The sequence below is a fragment of the Magallana gigas genome, chromosome 1 (assembly GCF_963853765.1).
Source record: "Magallana gigas chromosome 1, xbMagGiga1.1, whole genome shotgun sequence".
In the NCBI taxonomy this organism is placed as follows: domain Eukaryota; kingdom Metazoa; phylum Mollusca; class Bivalvia; order Ostreida; family Ostreidae; genus Magallana; species Magallana gigas.
In genome coordinates, this window is record NC_088853.1 from 39586650 (window position 1) to 39614360 (window position 27711).

The 27711-nt window shown below is 31.8% G+C and overlaps 1 protein-coding gene across 9 annotated transcripts in view; it reads right to left on the reverse strand.

Moving 5' to 3' along the window:
• Positions 1–221: 221 nt before the first annotated feature.
• Positions 222–27711, reverse strand: part of LOC105331963 (IgGFc-binding protein) — a 53068-nt gene continuing 25578 nt past the window's right edge. For 2 of the 9 annotated variants that reach the window (XM_066067042.1, XM_066067031.1), the window contains 7 exons: positions 10350–10412; positions 10075–10137; positions 9804–9848; positions 4883–4939; positions 4041–4170; positions 2113–2298; positions 224–1889 (listed from right to left, as the gene is read on the reverse strand). In XM_066067042.1, the coding sequence (XP_065923114.1) occupies positions 670–1889; positions 2113–2298; positions 4041–4170; positions 4883–4939; positions 9804–9848; positions 10075–10137; positions 10350–10412 (1764 nt within the window). In that variant the 3' untranslated portion in view covers positions 224–669. Of the gene's footprint in view, positions 1890–2112; positions 2299–4040; positions 4171–4882; positions 4940–9803; positions 9849–10074; positions 10138–10349; positions 10413–10633; positions 10697–11439; positions 11620–12709; positions 14971–15192; positions 15379–15656; positions 15790–16548; positions 16627–16862; positions 16911–18612; positions 18667–21229; positions 21806–22363; positions 22535–22749; positions 22847–23314; positions 23452–23543; positions 23613–27711 lie in introns of those variants that run through there. The other 7 variants (XM_066067051.1, XM_066067039.1, XM_066067045.1 and 4 more) reach the window with 7 other exon arrangements.

Sequence of the window (27711 nt, forward strand, 5' to 3'; positions counted from 1 at the left end):
ATTTATATTTTGAACATTCTGAGTTTTTAAAAAAATCTTCTTTGTAATAATAATTTTTGCTTTTGTTTGGGGAGATATAAAAGTATAATTGGCAATATCTCAAAATCAGTTACATTGTTAACCACTATTGTGATCTGTAACAATATAAATAATAAAAATAATAATTAAGAACGTTTTGTTTTATTTTCATAAACAATGATTGCACGTTCACATTTAATATGATGAAACATAAACGATGAATTATACTCTGATCAATTAGTAACATAATGATGTCATAATTCTAAATCATATATATCAGTAAATAGATTCTGCAATATATGTGCGACAAACAGCATGGATATTTTAATTACTTTAAAATCTATGTACATTTATATTCTTCAAATATTAGAATAATGCGTAAATACAACCTCTCTCTCTCTCTCTCTCTCTCTCTCTCTCTCTCTCTCGTTTAATAAGTTAATGTTAAACATGTATTCTAATATTTTATTATATCTCGAGGAACGCCAATTTTAACCAGTTTTGTAATTTACACAAATAAACTGCTGATGTTCATGTTCGTAAAATCATATTTTTAACTGTTCTCTATATGTAGCACGTAACACAAGTTTAGAACATGTTGCATTTTAAAGATTTCTACTTTTAACAATGAAAAAAGAAATTAAACCAATATCACAATACAGAATTACCTGAGAAAGCAAAGGATTTGAAAAAATTCATGCCAGCACACATTAGTCCAAATTTATCGCTTTTCGTTGTTGTCACCGTAAGTTCACCTGCGAACACACGTATTATCATTACTTTGAAATGAGTACTATAGTAGAGGAATTCCTGATAAAGAATATTGCTTGATGCTACTGTGTAGCCGTTTAGAAGCAGTAGACTGTCGCTTTGTTCCATAATAACTGTAATATAACTGTAATCATATCCAAAAGGAACTATTATTTTGTAGTAATTTTGGTACTGATGAAATCCTGGAACAATAACCATTGAAGGATCACTGATGTATCTTATTGAAGAAGATAAACCGAAACTTGCTACCAAAATAGGTCCGTTCGATTGAATATAACACACTCCGTTGCTTGAAATATCAATATCAAAGTATTCCATACGCTTATACGACTTGTAGAGAGTCTTATTTGTGCAGTTGTAGAATATTGTTGATTTATCGATGGCTATGATTCGTATTTTGGTATTGCTGTACAGATGGGGTGGAACGACATATACTGCATCAATTCGGGATGTCGGTGGCAATTGTTCAATTAGGTGATCACAAAACCCTTGCCCATTTAATTTGTTGCAATCATTTCCAGAGAAGACGGCAATAGGTAAAGATGACTGAACGAACGTTCCTGTCAAGTCCACAGTATGTTGAATCTGGTATGTTTCATAACAGTTGAGTTTGATGCTAAAAGTTTCCCCACTCCGATATATTTTCCCGTCAATTTGTAATGTATCATTCATTTGGAAGGTTATCGATATCATTGTGTTTTCATTAATTGAAGCAACTGCAAATTGACTGAAGTATTTTACCGGATTTGTCGAGACAATAACATATGTAGTTGAAAGTTTATGTATCGGGATATGAGTTGTCATCCCAACCGATGAATAGACATCAGCCTGACTTACAACCATAGAATTTTGAGAAGTTTCAATTAATACACATTTCGTTTCTATCTTGAAGCCTTCTAACTCCATTGAATTTGGAATCAAGAATTGTTCAAAAGAGTATATACTGGTGGTTTGGTCAATTTCACTTTTGAGAGAACTATTGAGACGTTCCGACGTTGTAACGTTTATCCGTATTCCGTTGACTGATGTGACGTAAATGGATTTCTTCGTATTCCGTATGTTTTGCATGAACAACACAATAAAACGTGTTCCCCAGCTTCCTATAAGCAAACAAAATTGAACATATATTTTATTTAAATTGATGATTATTTCATACGTGTATTCTGGAAAATAAATGCCACCATAGTGATTTTTTGCTTTTTGTAGCAATTGCCTTAACTCGATATTTGTTTTAAAATACAGTTTAAACATATCTGTAAGCAAAAGTTAAAACTTAGTTAATTGCGTTGCGTTTTAAGGCATGTATTAATGACCAATACAAACCGGGTAGATGATCTGCGGAAGGTTTGGTAGTATTATGATACATGTATGGGGAAGATGTGGTTGATGGATACTCTGGCAAGGGTTTGGTATGATCATTGTACGAGGAAGATGTGGAAGATGAATACTCCGGGAAAGAATTGTTGGGTGATAACCGAACATCATCTGAAGAAGTATCTTCCTTGTCATCTTAAAAAGAAAATATTGAAGGCATAATTTTTTTTTCAATCAGCATTTGAATGTACATGCATTGTTGCAACAACGCATACATGTATAACAAAAATGACTCTACTTTTGGCAATTTCAAGGTCTGTGTTATCAATGGTATTAATTATAATATGATATGTTCATGAAACTATTGGCAGCTCATTTTCTTGTGAATACATCATACAACAATAGTTTACTTAAAAAATGTTTTATATCTTTTAAATGCAAATTATTAAGTAAATAAAAGTCTTAGGGTTTACCTTTATGCTTGAAATATTTTACATTTTCTAAATCAAATCTTTGAAAATATGATTATTTATGCAAGAATGCACTTTTTTGCCATTTTAACTGAAATATGTTTTACCCATCATGCTACATATATCTACCACAATCAAGTAATGTTCTACTGATTTTAAAACTATTTTCAGGTATAGTAAGCCACCTAAGAGAAAAGCGAGTTTTTCTGAGTACAGAGCTGCGAAGTATGAAGCACTAAATCTAACTTTAAAGAGCTTCCCTCATTAGGTATTGGGTAACTATTTTGGGTCACCTCTAGTCTGAAAATTCTGCATCACATATTAATTCTAGTAGTATATTTATATTTTAACAATGGTAAATAAACTATTTTGAATAAAATTGTTTTTAAGAAATTACATTTTTACAGATTTTAGTAAGGGGCCATATTTTGTGGCGGAAGGTTTTGAAGAAGAAAATGAACAATTTTCATATATCACTAGTTTTAGAGTACTATTACTTTAGCTTCCTTTTTGTCAGCGAGGACCAAACTTCTAAATAGTTTGTGTATTATGATATGTTCATGATGTATTAAAAACATATTTAAACAATATTTTGATATTTCTATCGATATATATTGGCATAATTAGCTTATATTTTATAGAAGTTAGGAAAGAAATAACTCCAATTATGGCCTAAAATTAGCTTATTTCAAACTATATCTTAATGTTTGAGATGTGCCCACTAGTTGTGTTACTTTTAAATAAGGCATTAAATGAATGTCTATTTGTATGCAGAGTTTTTGAAAGATTACATAACTTTATATATATATATATATATATATATATATATATATATATATATATATATATATATATATATATATATATATATATATATATATATATATATATTTCCGTGTTAATTTGATTGCTGCAAAATTCCGAACATCTGTTGTTGCGTTCATTATGTACTGCCTTTGAAGCCACCAGTGAGCCAAGTATTTCTAGACTTTGACTAAGATTTTACTTTTATAGTTTCTAAATATGTTCAATTTCATACGGTATTAAAATCATAACTAAATAATAATTTAAACTATATATATTTGTTTGATTTTTTTAAATTATCAATTTCTATGTCAAATTTTAGCAAAAAATTCAGGAAAATTATCATTTTTGTTTGGGGGCCCTATATTTCCAAAAAAATGGCATGTGACATGGGTCACAAATAAAATACATAAACATAATAGGTCCCCAAATGGCCATATTTATATCCAAGTGGGTTTTTACATTACTATTATTTTAGGTGCTAACATCCTCTATCCCACTGTTAATACAGAACTTTTGGTTGATGAGGCATACATGTAATTAATAAATCGTTCTTTTACACAATATGGCATTGTAAAGACCAAGCCGTCAATGCGTTGGACAAGTAAACAATATCGTATGTACATTTCTGACACATAGTTTTTGAAATCGGTTGTATCTTACCTTGTCCTTGAAGGTACAGGACAGCAATAGTTGCAACAGTAGTTGATATAACGACGGCAAAAACTGACAGGATCACAATAAAACATTGACGTTTGGAGTCTTTAGTATGTTCTTGGTTACTGGAGTTTCTCTATAAAAATCAACATTGAGATTGTTTTAATTTTTTGGCCGCGTATCATCTGTGGAATCATTTGAATTCATGGGGGGGGGGGGTGGCAGTTTCGTAGATTGTGGGATTTTGAATATTCATGACGATATAATTTCGTGGATGCGTCGGTTTTGAATTTCACTAAGTCATTTTCGTGGAGGAAGTAAACACATGGGGGATGGTTACCCACAAATACCAAGAAAATTGAGCCACTACGAATTTTAGTGATTCCAAAGTATTTTGCGTTATTAGTACATGTAAAATATGACTTCGGCTAAATCAAGTTCATTGCTTAATACCCATGTACATGTTTGAGATTTAAAAAAGAAACATTTAGCAGTATGCTCATTGAAATTAACATCAATGTGTTTCAGTAGAATCTATTCTTTTTAATTATTTCATATTCTAAAGATATTACTTATACAGATTGAATTATACGGACATTAACATAGAATATATTATTATTTGTTTTGCCTCGGATTAGAGATTAAAAAATCTCGCTTTTTTCGGACAGATGTACTAAGTGAAAACTATGATTTTATAAAATTGGATTTTGCTATTTTATATTTTCGCAACTTGATGCTAAATAGTTAAATCGCAGATTTAGGTACTCACGTAAAATAAGGAATCTAAAATATCTTAGAATTTGATTTTGTAAAATATGAAATATTCTGTGAAAATAATAAACCAATACCTGATCTACATGATCAGGATTATCATCTCTAATTCTAGGAAGTTCCCCGTGTCGGCCCTGCAACACAAAAATTTTGTTTATAAAAACAAGAAGAAATATGTTATATGGTTTCTTTAATGGTTGTTTATACCAATTTTCGTTGATTTAGCGATAATCAAAATTTAAACAATATGTGAATTTGCTATAAGCGATCACATCAAAACAGTATGCTACCGGATCATTGATTTTCATTGATCAACTCAACAACAGCAAAATACATATATATTGGTATATAACGAATATTAATGGAATCACAGTATCGTTAATATAGGTGTCTAGTATTATTAGTCCCCTACCGCTTTCACCGGAGGGGACTATAGCTTTCCTCTGCGTCCGTCAGTCCGTCTGTCTATCTGTCTGTCCGTCTGTTCGTCTGTCTGTCTGTCCGTCCGTCCGTCTGTCTGTCCCACTTCAGTTTTCCACGCTTTTTTTTCTTTATGCGTTTGAGGAATAACATGAAATTTGCTGAACAGCTTCAAAATGTCAAACTACATATCAAGTTTACATTTTTGTAGCGTCTGGTTGACATATTATCGTGAAAATTAATTTTTTATATTCCAATTTTTTAATGTTCGGGTTCGGTATCGGGTTCGGTGTGTAATGAATAAACGAGGAAAATATGTAGTCAATAATGATATTGTGCATTATTTGGACCGTTCCTTTTATTGTTTCTAACAAAACAAATAAGTTCTCTAAAATAGTTTCAAGCATGGTGTTGTTATATAATCGAAAGGTTTTTTTTTGTATAATTACAATCGGGTTCGTTATCAGGTTGGTCTGTTGATTCGGAGTACAGAAGACGGTAAGAATGATAATCTTCATAACAGTGCATTGTTTCCACAAATTTCTACAAATTGGTAGGGGACGTGTATTGCTTATGCAATACTCTCAGAATGCTTGTTTTAACATTGTTTTAATTATCCTTTGATATAACATTTGTTGTGTCAATTGATCTTGCAAATAAAAACGATTCTTACACTGATGAATATGAAAAACAGGATAATACAAGTAAATATGTTTATGTATTTGTTAGAGCTGAACATCATGCGTAAATAGTCACTGTCGCCCAGGCCAAATACCGGTATATAAACTCTTTGATTTCGTTACACCGATTGCACACCTGAACTTGTGTAGTATTCTTTTCGTGGTCTTTGGACTTTATGCATTCATTTCTTATTTCATTTGCATATTCTGTTTGTAAATAATGCATTGAGCTGTTTATTGGAAGTAAGCATTCTTCTGGCTTGACAAAAGTGCGTAAAACTTGGTAATTTCATTGCGACCGTGTAACACGGAGAGACAAGATGTACGTCCGCACAGATGATACCTGTTCAGCGAAATATTTTGTATTAAGAATTTTACAGCTTATATAGGGGTTGTAAGGATAGCGGTGATAAAAGAGAAATATGGAGGATAGTGCCCATTTACGAGCGGTGTTCGTCTTTAAAGTACCAGAGAGTCAATATACAAGGCATTGATATATGGAGGGTAATCGTGTTCACAAATCCAGACATGTAAACTTGTTAATCCGAATATGCAATCGTGTTGATGTGTGAGCCTGAGTATGAATATGTGTAATTCTGATCGTGTAACCTATAAAACTCGGGCATAAACACGTGTAAGATTTGACTCATGATGCACATTTGGCAGTTTTATTGTTTTCATTGGTTAATTAAACTTTCAACTCTGCACACTTTCAATCCGTAGTTACTGCATTTGTGTCTTCAGGCTCGGCAATAGCACATCTGACATAATACAAATTGACAAATGTAAAGTCTACAAGTTTGTCGAGTTTTAACATGACCTTGGCAAATGCCTTGCTGCGGGAAAAGGAATGCCATAATCGCCGGAATGGACGAAAAATAAACATAATATCCACCTAAACTGTTGCAAAAAGCTTCTTTTTTTTTCTTGTTTTTAAATTGGACCAAACAGGAAGAGGTTCATGTATATAACAATCGTTGCCGATATGACGAATGCGCTAATTTCTGTTAAAAAAATGTTCATGGTATTATATGATATTAAAAGGTCAAAAAGAAATGCCTAATATCTTATTTCTCTAAAATAATTTGACATGTTTAAACTGGAATATGAGTTAAAGGACAGGTTACACACAATCAATTTCTTTTAAAAACATTTTATTTGATAAATATACTCTTTTTCTAGAAATGAGACGGATTAAGAAATTTCCTAAGGGGGTAAATATATTTTGAGCGGCATGGGGTTCGAGGACCACCTTGAGGTCACGTGTACAGTCTGTAGCTCCATTGCTTCTGAATTCTGAGAATTTTTAGAGAGAATTTCTAACCGGGTTTTTCGATTATTAAAATAGTGAAAATGGCGGGCGGTCGAGTGGCTGCCAAAAAAGTACCCTTATTGTACCGATAACACCTCGTACAGTTTTCAAGATACGAAGTAACTGTTCTTTTGCAGATCATTCATACATATATCATTTGTATGCACATTGGTAGGATTTTGATTTCTGATATAATGTAATTTTTAAAAAAAAATATCAGCTGTTGAACTTCATTTTTTGGCAAAAACATTGCATATAAAGTATCCCATTTCTTAAGATAGGTAGTATTTATCAATTCAGGATTTTCAAATGGATTATAGATACTGTTCACACTAAGAAAACCCGGTTACCTGTCACATTGACAGCTTTTTTCTTGTTATTTTTGTTATATTTTTTTTTTGAATTAGTTAGAATAAACGACCTGCAAAGATTTGGTAAATTTTCGCAGAAAAATGTATGTAACTATAATTATATGTATTCATACCTTTTTAAAATATCAAAATAATTTTGTTGTGCAGGTGAAAGATACACAGTATATGTTCATAGCTCCCCGGAAATTTTTTATCAACCAACTTCACAAAATGAGTCTGTATTGAACCGACATTCAGAACTTCACAAAGTGAGTCTGTATTGGACCAACATTCAGGATGTCATACTCATATCCCGCAATAATTGCTTGATATAAAGAAAAATGCCAATTTTCACCTGCATGATAGTCTTTTTCCCTATATATTGCCAACAATGCAAAATGAAATTTTTTCAATATGATTTGTACACATTTTAATTTTCACGACAGTTAATTAGTTGTTTTTTATTCGGAATTTTTATTTATGTATTTTTAAAGGGGGTGTCCTTCTTATGTTGCATATTAATCAAAATCTCAAAACAAATGTTTTTAAATAAAGTTTTTTCTTATCGGTAACTTTGTAGTTATTTAATTGACCAACTGGCCGACCCCGTGTAATTTTTCACGGGGGAGGGTGGATGGGGGGAGGGGTCTTGTCCCAACTTTGTGGTAGCGATAAGGAGGCTTTTGGAAATGTTTTCTTAATTCAGCCCAGCTCTATACTTTAACAATTTAACGAGTTTGATCCCCGTGATCGACAGTGGTTGTAGGTGATAGGGTATGGCGGTCGCCCGCTTGGACACGTGGGTTCTCTCCGGGTACTCCGGCTTCTTCCCACACCAATGACCCCCTCGCGCTAACATCCGTGCCAACGAGAGATATTACATGTAATATAAGTTGTAGAACTTGCTTATCAATCGTTGTAAAATAAATAAATTTCAGGTTCAGGTAACAATTTGTTGCATGTACTCTAATAAAAATGCTTGTATATCTATTTACACGTATATTCAAACAAAGTCAATATATGTAATTTTTCCAGTTCTAAAAAGATATCTAAAGCCGACCGAATTCTTCACTCGCATCTTTTATACATTCTCTTGATACATGTAAAATGTACACCAATCTTATAATTTATTTTCCGAAAAATAATACTTTCTAAGAAATGTTGTTATCCAGAGATAAGATTATAGGCCTTCCTAATACTTTTCTTATTTATTCCGTCCCTATTCCGGCGATTACGGCATGCCTGTAGCTTCTATCGGTGACGTCACTGTTTCCATACATGGTCGTGTCAAAATTCGGCAAACTTGTAGACTTTACATTTGTCGATTTGTAACATGTCAGCCGTGATATTTCGAAAACGGAAATACAACTGCAGAGACTACAGATGAAAAGTGTTTACTAAAGTGGCAGGTTACATGTACATGTAAATTACAAAGAGCATTTTACACCTGCAATTAAGCGTGCAGCTGCAGGAGAAATTAGATTGAAAGCCTGCGGGGTCAACTCTAAAGTGTTTATCCCTGAGTTTTATAGATTACACGATCAAAATTACAGTCATTTTTACTCAGGCTCACACACCAACACGATTGCATATTCGGATTTACAAGTTTACATGTCTGGATTTTTTAACACGATTACCTTCCATACTAGTACTTCGTTGAATCGATCGTAGGTTTAAAAGATTTAATGTACACCCGATTTATAGCAAAACACCGCTCGTAAATAGGCACAACCGTCACACAGATATATATGATCCCTTTCGGTTTTGTTAGACCCGAAACTTGTAGTAGACGTGTAATATTCATTTTGTGATCTATGGAGTTTATGTATTTGTCTCTTTTTTGTGCATTTTCTATTTGTTAATAATGCATTAACATGTTTATTTGATGTTATTAGTCCATTGGCTGTACAAAAGTGCGTAGAATTTGATAATTGTCATCGCGACCGAGTAACACGGCGTGGTTATATGCACCTCAACACAGGTAATAACTATACAGCAAAATACTTGAATGATCTTTTTAAAAAAAAAAATAATATATGGGTTGTAGGGAAAGCATTTCTGAAGAAATATGGCGAGCAGTGCCTATGTACGAGCCGTTTTCAGCTTTCAAGATCATTTACGCCCGGTGATTTCTATTTTTCCTGACATTACGTCACAGAATGGCGATTTTAACGCACTGTTAAACAGTTTATATCGCCAAAGTTTTGTGTCTATCTCTATCAAGTGTAATCCTCACCGAGTTTGGTGTAATGAATTGACCAATCTGTCTGTCATAATAGCCCTGCAAATAAAAAAAAAATTCCCAAAATACACATTTCATTAAATAAACAACTTAGCATTAACTTTCACTATTTTTCTTGTACAAATCTCAAAAATACTCACAGACATTGTTTATAAATATTAGTTACTTATTGCAACTTATTTACTACAAACAAAGGTCAATTTAAAAAAAAAAAGTTTCTTACATAGGATAAAGTTTCTTCTATTTGAATTAGCTGAATACTTACCTCGGAAATGTTATCATAGGTAGTTGAAGTTGAACTGGAAATCGCCGTGTATATTTCTATGCTCTGGAAAAGGAAACATTTTTTTCTTTATTGTAGCGACGCTAAGTACGCTAAATAAAACACTTCATTAACACAATGGCATCGTCATTTTAATATGATAATTTAAAATTAAAAAAAAATTGCAAAGCTGGTCTTAGCAACAATGTATAATATATATAAATGCATTTCTTTTATATTGACATCTCGTAAAAGTCATTGTTTACTAAATAGCTTACCTCTGTTGAATTAATTGAACTGCTGATAGCTGAAAAACGTGCGTATCCTGAACCTCTCGAGCCCTGAACATAATGGTTACACATTGTATTAATACATTTTAAAAAAGTAACGGATTAAAATACGTTAAAAGAATGTTGACAATGGCATCGTCATTTTAATATGATAATTTAAAATAAAAAACAAAATTACAAAGCTGGTCTTAGCAACAATGTATAATATATAAAAATGCATTTTTTTGTTATATTGACATCTCGTAAAAGTCATTATTTACTAAATAGCATACCTGTGTTGAATTAATTGAACTGCTGATGGCTGAAATACGTGCGTATCCTGAACCTGTCGAGTCCTGAACATAATTGATTAAACAACGTATTAATACATTAAATACAGTAATTGATTAAACTATTTTAAAAGTGATTATTAACGCCGGGGGGGGGGGGGGGGGGGGGGGTTACGATTAGACTAGTTACATGAACGCAGTAAGCTTAAAAGCGCGTAAAATACCCCACGTTTAAAATAAAAATCAAAACTAAAGAGTTGTAAATCACGCATCCTCGTATTTAACACCTACGCGTATTGCGTATTATCTGACCATAGAACAATTACCTAACCACCAGCGTTATTAACCACTTTTACAGTATACCTGGTATGAATGAATAAAAAGGGAAATGCACATTCCGTTTATGCTGAATAATCTATATTTAATATCACTTATACTTAAGAGAAAGGCATATAATCTCTTACATCGTAACAGCATCACAATCACTTTGTTGAGGTGAATATTAAAAAAAGGAAGTTAAAGAAACAAGAAGACAAACACCCCCCAATAAAAAAAAACACGAAAAAAACCCACAAAACTTACAAACAAAAACAAGGAAAAAAATTACACATTCTTGTTGGCTTTACATATTATCTAAATTTGCAAATGAATGCCAGAGTCAGGCCTTCAAAACAAATAAAAGTCAGTTTACAATACATTACGAGTATTCTGACCTTGACCTATTTTTTTTCTTCTGTAGTACATATACTAGTTCCTTCATAAAACTATACAGATACGACTTTCTTCAGACTTATATACATACGACTTACCTCAGACCCATTTGAATACATTTAGACTGACTATCCCAAGCAGTTAATTGGTGTGTTGATTCGCAATGATAATTTCAACTACTGTATTTCGAATTTTCTATTTACGAGTGCTTGTTTCGTGATCATTGTATTAAATTCTCTTCCTGATCGTTGTCATAATATTAACTATCCATCAATAAACATCATCCTTTGTCACGTATGCAGCTTTAAATTTCGACAGAGCAGCTTATTGCATAATGTGAAAACAGCAGTACACCCCTTGCTTTGAATATGTCATATGAAACTTGTGTAATGAATGCTGGGTTTTTTAAATATTACACACACTTATCCAATTTTCAATATTATAAAATAAAAGACCCAATGAATAACATTAATGCTAAAACAAATGACTCAAAATCATAAAAATGCTTACTCATACGAAAGGAAAAATCAGAATTCATAAATGGAAACTTTTTTTTTCCTTCACACCGGCTGTCATTGAAATGTGTTGGATATCAGATAAATGTGTATGGATAATAAACAGACAAATATAGAGTAAAGAGTACAATCTCTGACCAATTTTTGGCAGTATATAGGAAGCAATGTGCATTACTTGCTATTTCTAATGAACGTTTGATAAATATTTATATGTGGAGTCAAACATAAAGTAAGCGAATTGTGTCTCTATGCAAATAATTTAAAAGGAATGAAAAGGAATTAGGCACTGGTATTTTCTTCCTGTTTGTGTTAAACATTCAGAGTTAAAAGGACTTTGCAACGTAAAAAAAAAGGGTGCATAGATACATGTAAATACAACGGTTAATAAAAATGCATTTTATTTCGGTAGGGTAATCAGTTTATTGGAAATGCAAAAGGTGAAGATCAAAAGATAATTGATACCTTTATTTATGAGATATATCAAATAATAACAGATTGACTGTGATAAATTAGATTTTCATCTGTTAAATATTGATTGGGAATATATTTCACTTCATGTAATTTGTTATATGAACTCTGAAAGGAATGATATAAAATATCAGACCTTAAGTAGGCGGAATAATCGTTGATGATATTTGAATTATGGATCTAATAGATCTTTGAAAGACATTTGATTAAAAGATCTTTTTGTCATTTATTTATATTTTAAACATTCTGATTTAAACAAAAATCTTCTTTGTAATAACAATTTTTTCTTTTGTTTGGGGAGATATCAAAGTATAATTGGCAATATCTCAAAAACCGTTACATTGTAAACCACTATTGTGATCAGTAAAAATATAAATAATCAAAATACTAATTAAGAACGTTTGGTTTTATTTTCATAAACAACAATTGCACGTTCACATTTAATATGATGACACATAAACGATGAATTATAATCCGATCAATTAGTAGCATAATGATGTCATAATTCTAAATCATATATATCAGTAAATAGATTCTGCAATATATGTGCGACAAACAGCACGGATATTTTATTGACTTTAAAATCTATATACATTTATATTCTACAAATATCAAAATAATGCGTAAATACAACCTCTCTCTCTCTCTCTCTCTCTCTCTCTCTCTCTCTCTCTCTCTCTCTCTCTCTCTCTCTCTCTCTCTCTCTTGTTTAATAGGTTAATGTTAAACATGTATTCTGATATTTTATTATATCTCGAGGAACGCCCATTTTAACCAGATTTGTAATTTACACAAATAAACTGCTGATGTTCATGTTCGTAAAATCATATTTTTAACTGTTCTCTATATGTAACACGTAACTCAAGTTTAGGACATGTTGTGTATTAAAGAATTTAAAGGGGCATGGTCACGATTTTGGTCAACAATTATTTTTTCGATTTTAATGTTTACAATGCTTCAGTAAGGCATTTTTAATAGGCAACCAAAATTTGAATGCCATTTGATAAGTCATAAGCGAGTTACAGAGCTTACAATTCTTCGCTATGTAAACAAAGCGTGTGTTTACATTTTGAATGTTAAAGTGAAAATTCCAGTTTTAGACCTAAAATGAATCTGTTAATCGTTAGGAACTGTTCATTTATGCTTAAAATGAATAATTAGATAGACAAACCAGTTTAAAAAGATTTTGTACTGGTATATTGAACCTATGTAAACAAAAACAGGGCACGAGCCTTGTTTACATGACGAAGAATTGTAAGCCCTGTATTTTGCTTAAAACTCAACGACTGGCACCCAAATTGCATTTGATCATTAGAAATGCATTCCTAAACATTGCAAATAATAAAAAAATAAAAATAAAATTTGACCAAAATCGTGACCATGCCCCTTTAACTTTAAACAATGAAAAAAAAAATCCCAACCAATATTACAATACAGAATTACCAGAGAAAGCAAAGGATTTGAAAAAATTCATGCCAGCACACATTAGTCCAAATTTATCGCTTTTCGTTGTAGTCACCGTAAGTTCACCTGCGAGCACACGAATTATCATTACCTTGAAATGAGTACTATAGTAGAGGAATTCCTGATAAAGAATATTGCTTGATGCTACTGTGTAGCCGTTTAGAAGCAGTAGACTGTCGCTTTGTTCCATAATAACTGTAATATAGCTGTAATCATATCCAAAAGGAACTATTATTTTGTAGTAATTTTGGTACTGATGAAATCCTGGAACAATAACCATTGAAGGATCACTGTTGTAGCTTAATGAAGAAGATAAACCGAAACTTGCTACCAAAATAGGTCCGTTCGATTGAATATAACACACTCCGTTGCTTGAAATATCAATATCAAAGTATTCCAAACGCTCATACGACTTGTAGAAAGTCTTATTTGTGCAATTGTAGAAAATTGTTGATTTATCGATGGCCATGACTCGTATTTTGGTATTGCTGTACAGATGGGGTGGAACAACATATACTGCATCAATTCTGGATGTCGGTGGCAATTGTTCAATTAGGTGATCACGAAACCCTTGCCCATTTAATTTGTTGCAATCATTTCCAGAGAAGACGGCAATAGGTAAAGATGACTGAACGAACGTTCCTGTCAAGTCCACAGTATGTTGAATCTGGTATGTTTCATAACGGTTGAGTTTGATGCTAAAAGTTTCCCCACTCCGATATATTTTCCCGTCAATTTGTAATGTATCATTCATTTGGAAGGTTATCGATATCATTGTGTTTTCATTAATTGAAGCAACTGCAAATTGACTGAAGTATTTCACCGGATTTGTCGAGACAATAACATATTTAGTTGAAAGTTTATGTATCGGGATATGAGTTGTCATCCCAACCGATGAATAGACATCAGCCTGACTTACAACCATAGAATTTTGAGAAGTTTCAATTAATATACATTTCGTTTCTATCTTAAAGCCTTTAAACTCCATTGAATTTGGAATGAAGAATTGTTCGAAAGAGTATATACTGGTGATTTGGTCAATCTCACTTTTGAGAGAACTATTGAGACGTTCAGACGTTGTAACGTTTATCCGTATTCCGTTGACTGATGTGACGTAAATGGATTTCTTCGTATTCCGTATGTTTTGCATGAACAACACAATAAAACGTGTTCCCCAGCTTCCTATAAGCAAACAAAATTGAAGATATATTTTATTTAAATTGATGATTATTTCAGACGTGTATTCTGGGAAATAAATGCCACCATAGTGATTTTTGCTTTTTGTAGCAATTGCCTTAACTCGATATTTGTTTTAAAATACAGTTTAAACATATCTGTAAGCAAAAGTTAAAACTTAGTTATTTGCGTTGCGTTTTAAGGCATGTATTAATGACCAATACAAACCGGGTAGATGATCTGCGGAAGGTTTGGTAGTATTATGATACATGTTTGGGGAAGATGTGGTTGATGGATACTCTGGCAAGGGTTTGGTATGATCATTGTACGAGGAAGATGTGGAAGATGAATACTTCGGGAAAGAATTGTTGGGTGATAACCGAACATCATCTGAAGAAGTATCTTCCTTGTCATCTTAAAAATAAAATATTGAAGGCATAAATTTTATTTCAATCAGCATTTGAATGTACACGCATTGTTGCAACAACGCATACATGTATAACAAAAATGACTCTACCTTTGGCAATTTCAAGGTCTGTGTTATCAATGGTATTAATTATAATATGATATGTTCATGAAACTATTGGCAGCTCATTTTCTTGTGAATACATCATACAACAATAGTTTACTAAAAAACTGTTTTATATCTTTTAAATGCAAATTATTAAGTAAATAAAAGTCTTAGGGTTTACCTTTATGCTTGAAATATTTTTGATAAGCCACTTCGATTGCAGCAATGGAAGCCAAAAATAAAATAACAATCAAAATCATGTAATATTTAAATTTTCTATTTGCTTCTGCTGTTCCTTCTTGGATGGATTGATCCTGCAAAAAAAAAGGAATCTATAAAGAATAATGATATTTTGTTAAGGTGCAAAAATGTGTAGGTTTTTTTTTTATAGTTTACATACAAATATCAAGTTATCCTGTGTTCTGAGAATGTTGATTGTTTCCACCTTTTATATATGAGCGTGTAAAAATTATTTTGGAAGCAAAAGCTTTGTAATGCTAAAAAGATCTGATTTACGGATGTGGGAATTTAGTCTAGTTACGCAGTACACCTAAAAGTGAAAAAAGAATACATGAGCCCCAGCGTGTATGGTAAAATTATCAAGGACGAAGGATCATATTTGCTATGTGCAGATGTGTCGCGCGCCTTAAAATAAGTGATTGTTACGAACATCAATTTCTCCTTATTACGTCACAAACAAAACTTAAAAGAAAACCGCTTATTATGCAAAATATTGACCTTGTAAGTCGTCAATGCACACTATAAATAGTGTAAATAGTGCCTGACCTTACTTACATTTAACATGATAAAAATGCTTGTCAGCATCATTTCATATATATCTTATGTTTCTTCAACTCTTCGCCGATAGATAATACATATTGCAATCTGTTTTATGTATGAACTTTTATGACTTAATGCTTTAAGTGAACTTATCTAGCTGCTTATAATGAGAATATCACGGTATATCTAATAATAATCACAACAACAAATATGATAAGAAAAGGGAAAAAAAATCAAAATTTTACCGGAAAGATTGTAGCCATTTAAAAATATATTGATGCCATTTGACTTACTCTTTGGTTTGTATTAGATGGTGTGTCAGCTTGGTCTCGGGAAGATGCTGATTGTCTTCCAAATAAGGAATCATATGCCTTCAAGATAGATGTGTAAATCAATGAAGCTACACTGAATAACTAATCAAAGTTATTTAGCTTATTGAAGCTATATATGGAGATTGTACTGGACCTGTCTAATAGGTTAACGATACTACTACCAAAAACAATTTGGAACATTATTTTGATTTTTTTAAAATTTCAAAACTAATTAAATACACACATTTCTCGCAAGGATTAAAATTTGCATATTAGTTCGATTCTTCCAAACTTACCGGCGGTTGTGACACGTCCAGTCCGTCGGATTGATCAGAAAAATATATCTGTTTGAAAAAAAAAAAAAAACAAGAATATGTAAATATTACCAGCATATCTTTAGATTTAAGGTATTGGCAGATCAGTAAATTAAATCAAACGATATTTTTAAAAAAATGACAGAATAAATGCAAGATCTAGCTAATTTTGTTGCCTAGAGTCAATGCAACTCGGTTGTTGAGTTCAAGTGTACCAATACTGCATTACATTTGGCGATCGTTAAAATGAAACAAATAAACTTTAAAAGTTATATTTAAACTGTTAGAATGTATAGCAGTATTAAGAGCATCAAACGAATGTATTCTTACATTTGTAATATCAGTTTCTCTAATTTGTTTCTAAAATGGGTTTATTGACCAATTAAACAGGTTTTTATCAGAAACAGCCATTTAATTATCAATACTAAAAATTAATGAAGTAGTAAACATTACATATACGAGTTCTACAATGTAAAAAAAACCAATGAAATCAAACGTAACATGTTACAATACATTTATTAAGGGTGTAAGAATTGTCTTCAAACAAATAATACACGTAGACAGCAAACAAGATTATCATTGATATGTATTTAATCTGGTAAAAGTCTTATCCTAGCCATTTCACAAGGTCATTATGTTGAAATACACTGCTGTGTTAAAATACACTGAGTTTCTTGTGTACACACACGTTAAATGTCGGTCATGCTTTAAATACGATCGATTTTGTTTGTGTTATGTTCCATTTAAATCCCCGCTTATTTTTGCAACGAAGCGTGATATTGGCAGTTGTTTGCTATATTTGATGTTGAGCCCTTTTCAATGTCAATGTCTTGTTATCGCTTTTATATTTTTTGGAAAACAACGTCCAAGATGTGCATGTAGAACAATAAATCATTGACATGTCTGGGAGTCACAAATCATACTAGTACATGTATGTGCAAAAGCAAGTAGTAAGTCCCTTTAGCTCCAATATGTAGCTCATATTTTGTTTGCTATTTTTTTTAAATTTAGATTTATCTTTCGCCAGTATATATAACACGAAACTTATGTACAAAGCATAAGCGTTTAATATTTTTTGAGTTATAAAGTTTTAAATGCATTATATTTTTCTGACAATTTAAGTTGAAAAATATTTTTATATAATTGTTTTGAATACCTCAAAATAAATAAACCGTTTCTAGTAGTTGAAATAATGGTGCACATCAATCAAAACGATATGTCTATCACGACATTTTCAGAAAATATATCATTTGTCGTATAGGGACAACCTTTTGAAATCAATATCGTAAATGAGTTTGTTTGCTACTTCAACGTATTGCTTTACTTAAACTATCTTTTATTTGTCAAAATAACGATAAAAATGGCATTTCGTCTTATTTATTCCGAAAGATAGCTATATGTTCCTCAAAGGATGAATTTGTGCCTTTCATCGGATCTGATTTAATACCGATAGTTTGCTAAAATTATATAAATGCAAAGCATTTAGTCTCATTCTCCATTCTGTGACTTTTACAATACTTACGGATAACAAATATATATTAAGTTTTGTTATACCGATCGAGCTAAAGTTTATTATTATAATAATAATTATTATAAAAAAAATAGCAACAACTGAGATACGCAACGTATCCATTATATTTATTTTACAACACATTTATACAAGTTATCCAAAAACTCATTTACAAATTAATTAAGTTGGACAGCTTCCTTTTATAAACCTGTCTTAATTTACCTGAGCTACTGGTACAACGGTTCATGATCCACCGATCTCCTATTGTTTGCATCGCTAAAAAAGTAACGCTAATATCGTATAAATCGTGTAAAATATTTTATGAATGCACGGTAATTTACAAGGTGAGTATTGTAATTTAAGGGTAGCTAAATCATCAGAGTAACAACACTACCAAACATGTCATTATCTAAATATAAAGACGTACAGTATTTTGACAGATTTTGATTGATATGCATTTAGATTAACGACTATATTGCTCCTCAGTTATATATTGTTATTCAGTGTGGCTGGTTGATGACATTGTCATAATAAATATAAATTCGATATTATATTCGATCAGACACATTCTTTTACTGGAAATTCTTATCAAAAGGTTTATTAACAAGAAGTGGGTCATTCTAGTTTTATGCCACTAACCTGCACTTCTTTTTTTTTTTTACAAAGAACTTATTCATTTTGATAAATAAATGCATATTAAGATGAATATACATTAACTTTTCCGCAAAACGATGATACGTGCCTGTGTTATACAATTAAAATCTCCCTATTTCATGGTATTACAAAATCCTTAAATTCACAATTGTCTTTTAACATTGACAATTTACATCGATTGTTGATAAAACAAGACAAACAAAAACCCCTTTATCACCATTGGTTTATATTGGTAATTGGTCTAATGGGAATATAACTCATCTTACGAACAATAACCCCAGGTTACTTAAATCCCTAATAAGATTTTTTTGTGGGATTTCTTGAAAATTTAATCTAAGAATAATAGGAGAGATGTTACTTTTATTAATAATTCGCTAAAGGGTATGTAAATTTGCTTTCATTTCTCGGCCAGGCTTTCCTCTGTCGTTGTTTACGATATAAAAAACCGACTAGAACAACATTGAACTTTAAAATTAAAATTTATCATCTCATGATATTCAAAGAATGATTCCTTATCACTTATATTAATACCATTTCAAATTTGTACACTTTAAAACATTTTAAAACCACCAATTTTTCAAGTAGCACATACTATGTATTACTACGAGGCGAAGCTAATACCGTTTTTCGGTTATAATATAAGACACGCCCATTTTGTGTCACTCATGTTTTATAAAGTTATTGGACTATAGGCTTCAAAATTGATTTGTATTGTAATCACAGACAAGAGTAGTTGAAAATGTTAATTTTTCGGAAAATGGACAAGGTTTTATTGCTACATTGCATGTAGCACTCTAGAGCGCTAACAACTACGTTAGTCCTTATTTCAGAGGAGGCATGCCCGACTTCATGGTCGTGCATTCTGGGAAAACTTCTGTAGATAGACTGTACGTTTACAATTTCGATTTATCAGAAAAAAAACATATTATCCGAATTCTGTTTCCTAATTTATTGTCTTACCTACACATAAAAGTACAAGAAAAACTTACTAGGTCATATAGTGTGAAGACTGTAATGACCAACTGGTTAAACGTAGGTTGCGCTCAGTTTCGGGGCTGCGTAGGACTACTTTAGATTCCACTTTGTAACAAACAGTCTCATTAAGTGATATTTTAAGTTATACCAAGATTATCATTTTAAAAAGCTAGGAAAGTCAGCCAGCAGAATATTAATTTAGGTGAAACGTGAATACACAATCTTTTAAATTACAAAATGTCTTTAGTGTCCGGGACAGTAGTAATATGCGGGTGTACATTTAGTTTTCACAATTACCTTTACAACTGTGTATAAAAAGATACGCTTGTAACGGTTTACATACAAATAGAATGTATAACTGTTCACCTACTTATGACTTAAAATTTACGCTTTGAATATCCAAGCAAAGAAACGACATTCCCGCGGGAAATTTCAGTTGATCACTTCCTCTGTGTGTATAAAAATTGCTACTTTTTTCAAAAGATAAGCTTGTTGATTTTACAATGACACAGCATTATAAAAAATACCCCCCCCCCCCTCCCGAAAAAAATAAAACTTGCATGTTGAATATTATATTGAATGTGAAAAATAAACAAGTTAATAGCGCTAAAGAAATCGATACTAACGTAATTATTTCGATCATATTACACATTTCATAATACTATGCATCAGCTATCTTATCCTTGTTAATTTGGGTTTTGTGCTTTCAACCACAAATATAACTGTCATTCTTTATATAATTCGTATTTGTATGAAGATAGATTATTCAGAAGATGAAGCTGTGTACTTTTTACAACAATTGTTACGTAGACCGAGTGATAACCAAGATTAAACGTTTTGCAGTTTATCTACATCTCATATATATTCTGAATGCAACGTGCGTAGGTAGATTAGACCGGCATTTGAAACAATAAATCACTGACGGGGATTTCAGACATTACGCAGAGGTTCTTCTTTTGGATATCAGACCACGATTTGATACATTGTCTTAAAAATTCTAAAATCATTTTTACGATTATTCTTAAATAATTCTTAAAGTTATTCTTAAAAAGAAGACCAATATTTTTTTTAAAGTTAATATAGTTAGCACAAAGGAAAGTTGTTATTAAAAAAAAAACTTTATCAGGTATAAGGAAGATTAATTTATGACAATCAAATAAAAAAGTGGCGGACTAATTCAATTAGAAAAATATCCAAGGACAAATGCATGCATATTTGTTCTATTTTAAATACATTAAATTAATTCTTTTTCATCTAAAAATTTTAAATACATCAGATTAAGAACATTAATATGTAAGTATGGGTATTGGTGCATGGGAAAAAGGAAAAATACATATGTAACAATACAATGAAAATGATAAATGTATATATTGTTTTCAATTGATATAAAGCCAACTAATTTGTAAAAGTTGCGAAGAAAAGGATTGCTGACTATTGTATGTAAGCTGTCGTTACAGAAATAACAAAATAGTATTCGCATCATGTCATTTACTGGACGGACACTTTGCACAATAAAATTGATTTTCCAAACGTCGAACCATCATATAGGAAGTTTTCACACCGACAAAGCTATCATTTATCAGATACCAAAAGTTACATGTTCCAGGTGTCAAACAGTCTCCGTTCCCATAAATCCCATTCAGGTTTGTCAGCGTACATTCGTTATACCACCACGCCCCCATGCGAGCTTTAGTACACTCTGCGGAAGCGTGATCGTTATCAATGTCTCCGGTGCTGAATTTCATGCCACTTGGATCTGTACTCTCATGACTGTCCATACCGTCGCCTATATAAAATGATACACATGTATAACACATTTGGCAATGAACAGGAATATATAATTTCATAATTTTGTTTAAATCTTAAATGATACATGTAAAAAAGAAAAGGGGATGGTAAACGTGATGGTACGTAAACGTGGTAAAGGAAACGATTGCTCAGCTGATTGTGTTACATAGATATATTTCTATCTTGTTTATTTTGGTATCAACAGCTGATACGAATATCAAACTGGGTTTCGATTTTAATAGCGTGTTCAAACCATTGTGACAATAAATTATTTAATTATTGGTTTTTTTTTATGTCATCAAGTTTTTTAAAGTCTGAGAAGGTCATTCGTAGGTGTTTAGTATTGCAGAAAAAAAGGATAAAACTTGATAAATTTCTCACAAATAAGAAAAGGCAGACAACCCCCCCCCCTCCCCCCCAAAAAAAAAGAATTATAAAATTGAAAGTTTTAGAATGTGCCCTATTAATTAAAATTATTCCACAGTACTATGCAAACATTAATATTCAATTTCACAAAGTTCATGAACCCAAGCAAACTATAACAAGGACAACCTACCAGCATTTCCTTCATACGACCCGGCTTTAAGTCTTAGTCTGTAGCCATCAGATTCATCAGCCACACTAAAATCGCCATATTTGGCGAAATACCAGTCTCCACTGAATGCCTCTAGACGAACATACAAGTCAGTGGTTCCTAAAGTAGTAAGTTTGTGAAGATTGTCGTTACCTGCAAAAAAAAAAAAAGATATGTTAAATTGAAAAAAAAGCAGGGATTTTAAATACCCCAAAAATCAAGCCCAACTTCATAAAACAGCATCTCACTGGGCACTTAGACACGTTCGGAACGAAAACAAATATCTAACAATGTGCTTTGTTCCGTTGAAATTGCCTTTTTGAAAATAAAATGCCTTTGTCAAAACCAATCTGTTATAGATTTCATACCAATCCAATGCTCCCATGATGGGTGTCCAAATCCGTTCTTGTAACTGTCCAAAATTTGAAAGAAATTAACAGACCCGTCTCGTCTGTGTTGGAACACCTGCATTTTTAGAAAAAAAAAGACATTTAGCACATGAATAACTTTAGGGAATTTGTACTTGAGTCAACAGTCAACAGGAAAAACTAGTATAATGATTTTTGTCAAATTATCATTTTTTTTTCTATTCCCTTCCTTTTTGTATATATCACAGTACTATAAACATTGTTTATTTTTTACTAAGACATGTGGCTAATTATTATAATGCTGGTTTAACAATAAGTCTTTAACCGAGAAAATAAATTTAGACATTGATTCCATGCGTGAATCCAGGAAAAAATCTGGGGTGGGGGCCTGGCGGTTTTTCTTTTTTTTAATGGGGGGGGGTGCCAGGGGTGAAGTGGGTTGGCATACTTTTTTCATTTTTATTTTTTATAATGTCATGTAAGGAAATTTGAATTTTACAATGGGGGTTGGTAGTTATAACTGACTCCCTGACTCCCCTCTAGATTAGCGCATGGGTTTTAATACCGTCCATCCTCCAGCGTCTGTCGTCATATCACAGTACACGACGACTGGCGTCTCTGTAAGTGGGTCGGGGTATACAGTGTACAGCCCATCACTATCGTTTCCAAAAAGCTTAAGATCCTTGCAGTCACTGAAGATTTCTGTAAAACGCACAATCCATTTTTTACTAGTTTTTTGTGTCTTAAAATGTTATAATGATTCCATATCCTATTCTATCATAAATGAATCGTACCTCTTCCGTTAATTCTTCTTAGATAGCTTCGGTTAAGGCTCAACGTATTTCCGATATCGTTGGGAGGATCTGAAATCGAAGACACAAAAGTTATGGATACTGTGATTATGATAGGATGAGTATTTGTATCACATATATATTCTTTTTCGCAAATAAATAAAACATTGAAAATACGTCTCATTTGTTTTATTAAAAAAAAATTCTAATTTTAACTCGCAAGTTCTTTCTTATATCAGTGCTGCTACTGAATTTATAAAACATTCAATACACACATCCTTCTACTATTTTGTATAACCTTAAGGTACTTTACTACATCAATACTTATACTTTTTTAGAGACTACGGCACAAAATGGCGTTTAAATGTTTTTGCTGTCAAATGTCATAGCTGAGTGGTTTAAAGGTCAGGCTTGTGAACTAAAGGTCTAAAGTTTGAATCCTGGGGCTGATGTTTACATTTTCTAAATCAAATCTTTGAAAATATGATTATTTATGCAAGAATGCACTTTTTTGCCTTTTTAACTGAAATATGTCTTACCCATCATGCTACATATATTTACCACAATCAAGTAATGTTCTACTGATTTTAAAACTATTTTCAGGTATAGTAAGCCACCTAAGAGAAAAGCGAGTTTTTCTGAGTACAGAGCTGCGAAGTATGAAGCACTAAATCTAACTTTAAAGAGCTTCCCTCATTAGGTATTGGGTAACTATTTTGGGTCACCTCTAGTCTGAAAATTCTGCATCACATATTAATTCTAGTAGTATATTTATATTTTAACAATGGTAAATAAACTATTTTGAATAAAATTGTTTTTAAGAAATTACATTTTTACATATTTTAGTAAGGGGCCATATTTTGTGGCGGAAGGTTTTTAAGAAGAAAATGAATAATTTTCATAAATCACTAGTTTTAGAGTACTATTACTTTAGCTTCCTTTTTGTCAGCGAGGACCAAACTTCTAAATAGTTTGTGTATTATGATATGTTCATGATGTATTAAAAACATATTTAAACAATATTTTGATATTTCTATCGATATATATTGGCATAATTAGCTTATATTTTATAGAAGTTAGGAAAGAAATAACTCCAATTATGGCCTAAAATTAGCTTATTTCAAACTATATCTTAATGTTTGAGATGTGCCCACTAGTTGTGTTACTTTTAAATAAGGCATTAAATGAATGTCTATTTGTATGCAGAGTTTTTGAAAGATTACATAACTATATATATATATATATATATATATATATATATATATATATATATATATATATATATATATATATATATATATATTTCCGTGTTAATTTGATTGCTGCAAAATTCCGAACATCTGTTGTTGCGTTCATTATGTACTGCCTTTGAAGCCACCAGTGAGCCAAGAATTTCTAGACTTTGACTAAGATTTTACTTTTATAGTTTCTAAATATGTTCAATTTCATACGGTATTAAAATCATAACTAAATAATAGTTTAAACTATATATATTTGTTTGATTTTTTTAAATTATCAATTTTTATGTCAAATTTTAGCAAAAAATTCAGGAAAATTATCATTTTTGTTTGGGGGCCCTATATTTCCAAAAAAAATGGCATGTGACATGGGTCACAAAAAAAATACATAAACATAATAGGTCCCCAAATGGCCATATTTATATCCAAGTGGGTTCTTACATTACTTTTATTTTAGGTGCTAACCTCCTCTATCCCACTGTTAATACAGAACTTTTGGTTGATAAGGCATACATGTAATTAATAAATCGTTCTTTTACACAATATGGCATTGTAAAGACCAAGCCGTCAATGCGTTGGACAAGTAAACAATATCGTATGTACATTTCTGACACATAGTTTTTGAAATCGCTTGTATCTTACCTTGTCCTTGAAGGTACAGGACAGCAATAGTTGCAACAGTAGTTGATATAACGACGGCAAAAACTGACAGGATCACAATAAAACATTGACGTTTGGAGTCTTTAGTATGTTCTTGGTTACTGGAGTTTCTCTATAAAAATCAACATTGAGATTGTTTTAATTTTTTGGCCGCGTATCATCTGTGGAATCATTTGAATTCATGGGGGGGGGGGGGATGGCAGTTTCGTAGATTGTGGGATTTTGAATATTCATGACGATATAATTTCGTGGATGCGTCGGTTTTGAATTTCAGTAAGTCATTTTCGTGGAGGAAGTAAACACATGGGGGATGGTTACCCACAAATACCAAGAAAATTGAGCCACTACGAATTTTAGTGATTCCAAAGTATTTTGCGTTATTAGTACATGTAAAATATGACTTCGGCTAAATCAAGTTCATTGCTTAATACCCATGTACATGTTTGAGATTTAAAAAAGAAACATTTAGCAGTATGCTCATTGAAATTAACATCAATGTGTTTCAGTAGAATCTATTCTTTTTAATTATTTCATATTCTAAAGATATTACTTATACAGATTGAATTATACGGACATTAACATAGAATATATTATTATTTGTTTTGCCTCGGATTAGAGATTAAAAAATCTCGCTTTTTTCGGACACATGTACTAAGTGAAAACTATGATTTTATAAAATTGGGTTTTGCTATTTTATATTTTCGCAACTTGATGCTAAATAGTTAAATCGCAGATTTAGGTACTCACGTAAAATAAGGAATCTAAAATATCTTAGAATTTGATTTTGTAAAATATGAAATATTCTGTGAAAATAATAAACCAATACCTGATCTACATGATCAGGATTATCATCTCTAATTCTAGGAAGTTCCACGTGTCGGCCCTGCAACACAATTTTTTTTTTATAAAAACAAGAAGAAATATGTTATATGGTTTCTTTAATGGTTGTTTATACCAATTTTCGTTGATTGAGCGATAATCAAAATTTAAACAATATGTGAATTTGCTATAAGCGATCACATCAAAACAGTATGCTACCGGATCATTGATTTTCATTGATCAACTCAACAACAGCAAAATACATATATATTGGTATATAACGAATATTAATGGAATCACAGTATCGTTAATATAGGTGTCTAGTATTATTAGTCCCCTACCGCTTTCACCGGAGGGGACTATAGCTTTCCTCTGCGTCCGTCAGTCCGTCTGTCTATCTGTCTGTCCGTCTGTTCGTCTGTCTGTCTGTCCGTCCGTCCGTCTGTCTGTCCCACTTCAGTTTTCCACGCTTTTTTTTCTTTATGCGTTTGAGGAATAACATGAAATTTGCTGAACAGCTTCCAAATGTCAAACTACATATCAAGTTTACATTTTTGTAGCGTCTGGTTGACATATTATCGTGAAAATTAATTTTTTATATTCCAATTTTTTAATGTTCGGGTTCGGTATCGGGTTCGGTGTGTAATGAATAAACGAGGAAAATATGTAGTCAATAATGATATTGTGCATTATTTGGACCGTTCCTTTTATTGTTTCTAACAAAACAAATAAGTTCTCTAAAATAGTTTCAAGCATTGTGTTGTTATATAATCGAAAGGTTTTTTTTTGGTATAATTACAATCGGGTTCGTTATCGGGTTGGTCTGTTGATTCGGAGTACAGAAGACGGTAAGAATGATAATCTGCATAACAGTGCATTGTTTCCACAAATTTCTACAAATTGGTAGAGGACGTGTATTGCGTATGCAATACTCTCAGAATGCTTGTTTTAACATTGTTTTAATTATCCTTTGATATAACATTTGTTGTGTCAATTGATCTTGCAAATAAAAACGATTCTTACACTGATGAATATGGAAAACAGGATAATACAAGTAAATATGTTTATGTATTTGTTAGAGCTGAATATCATGCGGAAATAGCCACTGCCGCCCAGGCCAGATACCGGTATATAAACCCTTTGATTTCGTTACACCGATTGCACACCTGAACTTGTGTAGTATTCTTTTCGTGGTCTTTGGACTTTATGCATTCATTTCTTATTTCATTTGCATATTCTGTTTGTAAATAATGCATTGAGCTGTTTATTGGAAGTAAGCATTCTTCTGGCTTGACAAAAGTGCGTAAAACTTGGTAATTTCATTGCGACCGTGTAATACGGAGAGACAAGATGTACGTCCGCACAGATGATACCTGTTCAGCGAAATATTTTGTATTAAGAATTTTACAGCTTATATAGGGGTTGTAAGGATAGCGGTGATAAAAGAGAAATAT